Source organism: Stegostoma tigrinum, chromosome 27 (assembly GCF_030684315.1).
Source record: "Stegostoma tigrinum isolate sSteTig4 chromosome 27, sSteTig4.hap1, whole genome shotgun sequence".
NCBI classification, from domain to species: Eukaryota; Metazoa; Chordata; class Chondrichthyes; order Orectolobiformes; family Stegostomatidae; genus Stegostoma; species Stegostoma tigrinum.
In genome coordinates, this window is record NC_081380.1 from 48,292,674 (window position 1) to 48,301,275 (window position 8,602).

The 8,602-nt window shown below is 55.8% G+C and overlaps 1 protein-coding gene across 2 annotated transcripts; it reads right to left on the reverse strand.

Moving 5' to 3' along the window:
• Positions 1-6: 6 nt before the first annotated feature.
• Positions 7-8,541, reverse strand: hic1 (hypermethylated in cancer 1). 2 transcript variants are annotated; one of them, XM_048557031.2, is made up of 2 exons: positions 8,271-8,541; positions 7-3,401 (listed from the first exon to the last, which is right to left on the reverse strand). In XM_048557031.2, the coding sequence occupies exons 1-2, from the start codon at positions 8,530-8,532 to the stop codon at positions 1,570-1,572; spliced, it is 2,094 nt and encodes a 697-aa protein (XP_048412988.2). In that variant the 5' UTR covers positions 8,533-8,541; the 3' UTR covers positions 7-1,569. The 2 variants fall into 2 exon arrangements, with proteins under 2 accessions (XP_048412988.2, XP_059511445.1); XM_059655462.1 differs by lacking the exon at positions 8,271-8,541 and adding an exon at positions 4,765-4,844.
• Positions 8,542-8,602: the final 61 nt, after the last annotated feature.

Below are 8,602 nucleotides of genomic sequence, written 5' to 3' on the forward strand. Positions count from 1 at the left end.
CATGTCTATAACCTTTTAATTGCGATTTGGTGTTTTTATAGAAACAAGTTTCACGGTGAAAATATTTTGTTTGCTCATTTACAAAAATACAATTATAGAAACATTATCCCACCGAAGCACTTTATACAGACCGACTGGAAATATAAACAGTACAAATACATGCAATAAATACATTCATTTTAATGCAAAAAATTATAAAAATACTGATTTCTTGTATTGCAACATTATGTGAGTTGTATTTTGGCTTTTTAAAACTTTTTTTTTAAAAAAAGGACCATTTGGGTGCGAGTCTACACAGACCAACTTTGGTTGCATTGAATTTCCAGCAGAGTGTCTCAGGGACACAGTTGATGACACTGTGCATACATTTCCCCCACCCACTTCAATAGGACCATACAAAATAGGCAATCTTTACAAATCCCTGCAAAAAACATGAAGGTAATATTACTCACAAGTTGCATCTCATGCTAAAATACTGCACTTAATAAGTGGTGCCCAAATTCTCCAAATTTATCTGGTTTATTTTGAGGAACTAACTTCTTACCCGTTCCACCGTCTGATCTCTGCAAACTTCCAGCTGGTTTGTCAAGTACGATCTCACTTTATAAACTTTCTCTTCTTCCATTTAATGCATCAGCAAAATTTATTTTCAATTCACCGAGCCCTGTGTCTGATTTCCAGCTCAGTTTCTGTCATTAAAGTGAGAGATCCGTCCATTTAATTCTCACTGGGACTGAATCCGAATCGGAGACTGTGCCATTCAACTGAAACATGCTGATTAAGTGAGTAACTCCTCTGTCAGCTCACTTGTGATTGTCTCGGTTACAGTGTTCAGAGTTTGAACGGTGTTCCATTTGCTGGTTGTGTTTGAAATGAAATACGTACAGAGCCTCTAGGTAGGTGAGGGTGGGTATCTGGGGACTGGGCTTCTGGAGAAGTAGGTGATGGAGTGGGATGCCAAAACCAAACTGGTTGGGCAAGTGGCTCGGATTAATGCAATGTGTGAATGAAGGAGCAAGTGAAAATGGCGGGATAAGGGTTAGGAGACAGACATCAATATCACAAACAGTTAGAACAGAATAACTGATGAAAGCAGTTGAAATAAACTACCCCTCGTGTTGAGAGCTCAGTGGCTTTTGGTTTAAACTGCTTTGGACAGGAAGCTGGTTTAAAGAGACAAAGAGTGGTAGCTCTCAGTTTTTCATTGGTTCAGATCTTGAAAAGGATCTCAGCTTGTCCCTCTGCTAGTGGTTGCTCCCCATTTCTGGATGAGTTTCACAGTGAGTGAGATACAAACCCCTTAAAACCCCCAGTCCTCCTGCTTCCAAACCCCTCACAGTAACTGACCCCCTCCCAGGGGAAGTGTCTAACTGGGTGGGAAGGGTAGAGAAGGGGGGAGTAGTTTGTGAAAGTGGCTTAGGGGAGAGCGGAGGCTGGAACCTCCCAGGATTTGGATTTAGTGACCTCAGATTCCAGGCTGGGAAGAGAGCACACAGTGGCCATTCCTGGGTGAATGTGCCCGCACTCTCCAGTCTGAGTCAACTCTGTAATCCCCTCCTTGCTCCCAAATCAATGGGTAGGTCCTGAGCCAGGGCCAGGGGGTAGGAGGAGTGCAGGATCTTGCAGTGAGGCTGGGGGCGGGAGGTCAGGCACTTTGTCCTGGTGACTGGCACCCACTTTGAGGGGGTAGAGTGTATCACCCAGCTCCAGCCTGGCCTTGCAGTCTCCCGTGTGCATCTTCATATGGCTGATGAGGTTCCTTTGCTGGGCAAACTTCCCCCCACAGATCTGACACTCGTACGGTTTCTCCCCGGAGTGGATCCTCATGTGCTCAGTGAGGCGGTACTGGCGGGTGAAGCGCATGCCACACGCTTCACAGGCAAATGGCTTGAGGCCCAGGTGGCTCCTCATGTGGCGGGTCATGGTGCCCCTCTGGGTAAACTTCTTGCCACAGATACTGCAGGGGTAGGGCCGGGTCAGCCAGTGGGTCTTTTCATGTTGCCGGAGGGTGGCTGGGTCCTTGTAGCACTTCTCACAGCTTGAGCAGCGGTACGGCCGGATGAGGTCCCCCAGGCCAGGGCTGCTCTTGCCCACGTAAGGGCTATTCTGTTCAGCCAGTTCTCGGTGCAGCAGCTCCTCCTCGGTGTGGCTCTCCACATGAGCATTGAGCTGCTCAGAGCTGGGAAAGCCTTTCCCACAGGGAATACACACGTACAGGTTATCACCCAGGTTCTCGGGCTCGAAGCTCATGTGTCCGCACTGTAACCGCTGCAGGGGCCCAGGACCCAGGCCCAGGCCCAGGCCCAGGCCGTATGGCTCCTCGCTGCTGGTGTCCTCGCAGCTGCTCTTCTCATCTTCGGCCTCGTCACCAGCTACAGTGCGATATCTGGGCCCCCCCAGGCTGGGCCTGGGCCCTGACCCAGGCCTGGGCCTCGCATCTTCTGTGAACTGACTGGGCGGTTCCTGCTTCAGCCACTGGCACAGAGCCTGGTCCGAGGGGTCAGGCCGGCTCTGGCTGTCGCTGCCCGGTGCCTGTCCTCCCCTGAAGCTGCTGCTGCCGCCGTTGGGGGACAGCCCCTCATCCCCATCCCCATCCCCAGGCTGCAGAGAGGGGCCCGATAGGCCGTTACTGAGGAGGGAGCTGCCTGGGGGGCTGCTGTGTCCGGCCTCGTGTTCCCGCTCATCCCGGGGCTGGCTACTACCGCCCAGGGGACTCCGCTTGGACAGGTCGAGGCCCAGCAACTGCGGGGAGCCGTGCTCAGCCAGGCCCATGTCAGCAGCAGCAGCAGCAGCAGGGAGCCGGGAGCTCTGGGTCGGAGGAGGTGCGTACAGCTCCCCAGCCTGGGTGTTGATGCTGTGGGCCGGTGGCGTGTCGAGCAGCCTGGAGCCCACTGAGTAACAGGACTGAATAACTGGGGTGCTGCTCCTCAGGCTCCGGCCTAGCTTCCCGTATGAGGAGAGGCCAAGGCCCAGGCCCAGGCCCAGGCCAGCCCTCATGTGTACATAGCTGCCATTCCGCTTCAGCTTCTTCTTGCACAGAGCCACCAGGTCTGGCAGCTGCAGGTAACTGGCCGCTGCCAGGATAGCCCCCAGGTTCTGCTCATTACACAGGTCAGCCTCAGCTAAAGCCCCAGTGTAAATATAATCCAGGACAGTCCGGAATAGAGCAGGGCTCACCATCTCCGGATCCAGGTTCACCAGGTTGTCGTGAACCACCAGGGATTTGAGGTAGACGCTGCTGGCCGCCAGGATGTTCTTGTGGGCCCGGAACAGAGCGTTCTGTACCACAATGATCACATCGCACAGAAAACCCTTGGTGCGCTGTCGGTTCAACTGCAGCAGCAGCTGCTTGGCGTGGTTCGGCATCTCCATGGACTCCAGCATGGGCATCATGTCCCCCCCTTCAAAAGAAAACACAGGCACATGCTCACTGACTGACCGGCACCTCACCCCCACACCGCCACCCACCGAACCTCACCCCCACACACTCCCCCCACCCACCGAACCTCACCCCCACAACAAAACTCACCCTAACACCAACCCCCCGTCACCGAACCTGACCCTCACACCAGCCCCCCTCCCCGAAACCACCTTCACACCCTCCCCTCCCCAAACCTCACACCACAACCCTGCCCGAACCTCACCCTCACACCACCCCCAAAACGCCACACTCCCCCCAGGCACCCCCCCACCCCCACACGCGCACGCACCCAACACACACACCCACAGACAGACACACGTGAACACACAGTGACAGGCTGTGCACAGATTTTCTCCGCCCCCCACCAACACACACACACACACACATCCCCACACCACTCCCACCCCACACTCCCCGCCTCTCTCACACACACCCCCGACAGAGACACACACACCACACCCCCACACACACACCCCCTCTCACATCTCCCCCCCCACACACACACCACCCCCCTACACACATCCCCCCCTCACATCCCGCCCCACACACACCCCCCCACACACACACACACCCCCCTCACATCCACATCCCCACACACACCACGCCCCCACACACACACACACCCCTCCACACACACCACGCCCCCCCACACACCCACACACACACACCCCTCCCCACACACACACACACCCCTCCCCACACACACACACCCCTCCCCACACACACACCCCTCCCCACACACACACACACACACACACACCCTCACATCAACATCCACACACACACCCCTCCCCACACACACACACACCCTCACATCCACATCCACACACACACACCACCCCCTGCCCACACACACCCCCTCACATCCGCCCACACACACCCCCTCATATCCACACACACACACCAACCCCCCCCCTCCACACACACACACACCACCCCCCGCCACACACACACGCTGCGAGGGGCTGGGTGCAATAGCCAGCAGACCGACACCCCCCCCACCCCCTGAACAACAGACACCCCCTCAACCGATCGACAGCACCCCACCCCAACACCAATACACACTCCCTGAAAAGCCTGACCCCCAACCCCGCCGTCCCAGTGCCCCCGCCGGGGTGAGGGGCTCGGGGCTCGCTGAAAGCCCAGCTCCTCTGACAGTGCAGCTCTCCCGGTGGAGCATTTCCTGAACGAGCCCCCTTAAAGTGCCCACGTCCCTCTTCCCCGCTCTCCCGCTATCCGACTGGACTCAGCCCCCGGGTACCCGAGGTGGGGGGGATTGCCCCCAGCCCGGGGGCATTTGCCCTGTTTGATGGCGAAGTGTTTGGAGGCTGAGAGCAGGTTACCTCGGAGTGAGCGGGAGTGTACTCGGAGCTGCAGCCAGACCGAGTGGTGATTAATAACAAGCGATTGACCAGTGAATGTGCGGGTGCCACCCCCTTTATAGATGGTCACCCCCCCCCCCCACCCCCACCCCACTCACATCACAACCCCCCTGTGGGCACTTCCAAAAATTACATCACTTTGTACAACTTCTATTTTTATTTCACAGGGACCCACTCGACAACTACACAACCCGTTAACTCTCCAACCACCCCCCCCCAAAAAAAATCCCCAAAACCCTTCACATCCCCCCAAACAAAATATCCTCAAAACTTTCACTCCCCCCAGAATATCCCCAAACCTTTCACTCCCCGCCAACAAAATATCCTCAAACCCCTCACTCCCCCAAAAATATCCTCAAACCATATCCCCAAACCCCTCACTCCCCCAAAAATATCCTCAAACCATATCCCCAAACCCCTCACTCCCCCAAAAATATCCTCAAACAATATCCCCAAACCCCTCACTCCCCCAAAATATCCTCAAACCATATCCCCAAACCCTTCACTCCCCCCCAAACAAAATATCCTCAAAACTTTCACTCCCCCCAGAATATCCCCAAACCTTTCACTCCCCACCAACAAAATATCCCCAAACCCTTCACTCCCCGCCAACAAAATATCCTCAAACCCCTCACTTCCCCAAAAATATCCTCAAACCATATCCCCAAACCCCTCACTCCCCCAAAAATATCCTCAAACCATATCCCCAAACCCCTCACTCCCCCAAAAATATCCTCAAACAATATCCCCAAACCCCTCACTCCCCCAAAATATCCTCAAACAATATCCCCAAACCCCTCACTCCCCCAAAATATCCTCAAACCATATCCCCAAACCCTTCACTCCCCCCCAACAAAATATCCTCAAACCCCTCACTCCCCCAAAAATATCCTCAAACCATATCCCCAAACCCCTCACTCCCCCAAAATATCCTCAAAACATATCCCCAAACCCCTCACTCCCCCAAAAATATCCTCAAACCATATCCCCAAACCCCTCACTCCCCCAAAAATATCCTCAAACCATATCCCCAAACCCCTCACTCCCCCAAAAATATCCTCAAACAATATCCCCAAACCCCTCACTCCCCCAAAATATCCTCAAACCATATCCCCAAACCCTTCACTCCCCCCAACAAAATATCCTCAAACCCTTCACTCCCCAAAAATATCCTCAAACCATATCCTCAAACCCTTCACTCCCCCAAAAATATCCTCAAACAATATCCCCAGACCCTTCACTCTCCTAAAAAATCCTCAAACAATATCCCCAAACTCCTCACTCCCCCAAAAATATCCTCAAACCCATCACTCCCCCAAAATATCCTCAAACAATATCCCCAAACACTTCACTCCCCCGAACAAAATATCCCCAACCCATTGACCTTTTAACCACCACCCCCCCCAAAATATCTTCAACCCGCTAAGTCTTCAGCACCCCAACCCACCCACCCCCTTTCTGATATTCCGCAGACTCTCTCTGCCTTCCCCAGGCTGCAATCTGTGTCACAATTAAAAATCCAGATTAATGTTCCTGGACCCCCACCTCTTGTGAGCTTGGAGGGGTAGGGGGCACTGCCCCATCCAGTACCCCGGGATATTTAGTCCTAGCTGGCAGGTCATCCTGGTCTGGGAGTTACTTTGAAAATTAATCCCAGTTTAACGGTAAATGCGTTAAACCAGATTGACCGGAGCTGGTGTAAACAGTTTCAGTCAATCCCGGATTACTCACTGGTGTCAAACAGACAGCATTCCCTCTCCCTAACCCCCTCTGTCTGACGCACTCTCTCCCACCCCCTCCACTCTCTCCATCTCCCTGTCCCATGCTCATTCTCTCTGTCCCCCTCTCTGCCTCTCCCTGTCCCACAACCTCTCTCTCTCTCCCCCTGTCCCACTCTCTCCCCATCCCACAATCTCTCCCTCTTCCTGCCCCACATTCTCCCTGTCCCACAACTTCTCTCTCTCTCACTCTCTCCCCGTCCCACAACCTCTCTCTCTCTCTCCTGAACCATTCACTCCCTCTCTTCCTGTCGCTCCCCCCTCTCTCTCCCTGTCACCCTCTCTCTCCCCCCGTCCACCGTCACACTCTCTCCCCATTGCCCCCCGTCGCTTTCCCTCTCTCTCTCAGTTCCTTTCTCTCTCTCTCTCTCTCCCCCCACAGTCCCCGTTTCTCATTCTCAGTTCCCGTCTCTCTCTCTCCCCCCGCCAGTCCCCATCTCTCTCACTCGCACTGTCTCCCAGTCCCTGTGTCTCTCTCTCTCGCTCCCCCAGTCCCTGTCTCTCTCCGTCCCTTTCCCCCTCCCCGTCTCTCCCCCTCCCTTTCCCCTCCCCGTCTCTCCCCTTCCCGCCATCTCTCTCTCCCTCTCCCCCCATCCCTTTTCTCCCATGCCACTCTCTCCACCATCCCTGTCTCCCCCGACCCCCTCCCCCGTCTCTCTCTCACCCCGTCCCCCACACACACTCACTCTCACCCTCCCTCTCACCCTGTTCCTGTCCCCCTCTCCCCCGCCGTCCCACCCTTTCTCTCTCCCGTGCCACTCTCTCCCCATCCCCCTCTGTCTCTCCCCCTGACCCCCTCTCCCCGTCCCCCTCTGTCTCTCCCCCGTCCCTCTCTCTCCTTCCCATCTCCTTCCCTGTCCCACACTCTCCCCGTCCCCCTTCCCCCTTCCCCCCCATCCCCTCTCTCTCTCTCTCTCTCTCTCTCCCCCACCGTCCCCCCCTCTCTCTGTCTCTCACCCTCCCTTGTCACACTCTTTCTCCCTGTCCCATTCTCTCTCCCTCTCTCCCCCCGTCCCCCCCTCTCTGTCTCTCACCCTCCCCTGTCACACACTCTCTCCCTGTCCCATTCTCTCTCCCTCTCTCCCCCCGTCCCCCCCTCTCTGTCTCTCACCCTCCCCTGTCACACACTCTCTCCCTGTCCCATTCTCTCTCTCTCTCCCTCCCCCCGTCCCCCCCTCTCTCTCCCCCGTCCCCCCCTCTCTCTCTCCCCCGTCCCCCCCTCTCTCTCTCCCCCGTCCCCCCCCTCTCTCTCTCCCCCGTCCCCCCCTCTCTCTCTCCCCCGTCCCCCACTCTCTCTGTCTCTCACCCTCCCCTGTCACACTCTCTCTCTCTCTCTCTCTGCCCCAGTCCCACTCTTGCACGTCTCCCTCTCCCTGTCTCACAGTCTACCTCTCTCTCCCACTCTGTCTGTCCCACTCTCTCCCTTTCTCTCTGATCATCTACGTCTCTTGGTCTCCCCTCTCTCCTTCCCTGTTCTCTGTGTGGAGATGATGTCTGATTCCCCCGCTCTCTGCTGGCTGTCAGTCCCGGGGACATAGCCCTTGTCCCAGATGAGTCTCAGTGAGAAGCGAACAGGCCCCAAGAGCAGCGCAGCTCAAGCTCCGCTGCACCGAAAGCGGGGGAAGCCGGGCCGGAGAGAGCTGGACCCGGTGTCTGTCGGACAGAGGAGCCGCTGTAAGCTGTTCTTACCTGGAGGCAGAGAGTGGGTCCAGTCGGGGCTGGAAAACCGCGGGATGATCATCGCAGCCACCGAGCGGCGGCTCAAACTGAGCCCCTTAATGGGGGTGGAGTGAGAGGGTGAGGAAGGGGGTAGGGACAGTACAGGGGGAGGGAAAGTGAGAGCCAGTGAGAGAGAGGACAGAACAGGCAGAGGGGAGACAGAGGGAGCGAGGATCAACAGGAAGAGACAGAGTGAACTGCGAGAGAGACAGACACAGCGATGTAGAGGCATGTCAAGGGTTGTGGGGGTAGGCGGGACTGCGGGTCATCGAATCAAACATGACCTGAGAGAATGGCCAGCA

What these genes read in the sequence shown, in the direction of transcription:
- hic1 (XM_048557031.2), bottom strand. Translation starts at nt 8,532, where the DNA reads ATGCCTCTACATCGCTGTGTCTGTCTCTCTCGCAGTTCACTCTGTCTC. An exon ending in GACCCACTCTCTGCCTCCAG is followed by an intron (nt 3,402 to 8,270) that starts GTAAGAACAGCT and finishes TTTCTTTTGAAG; the next exon opens with GGGGGGACATGATGCCCATG.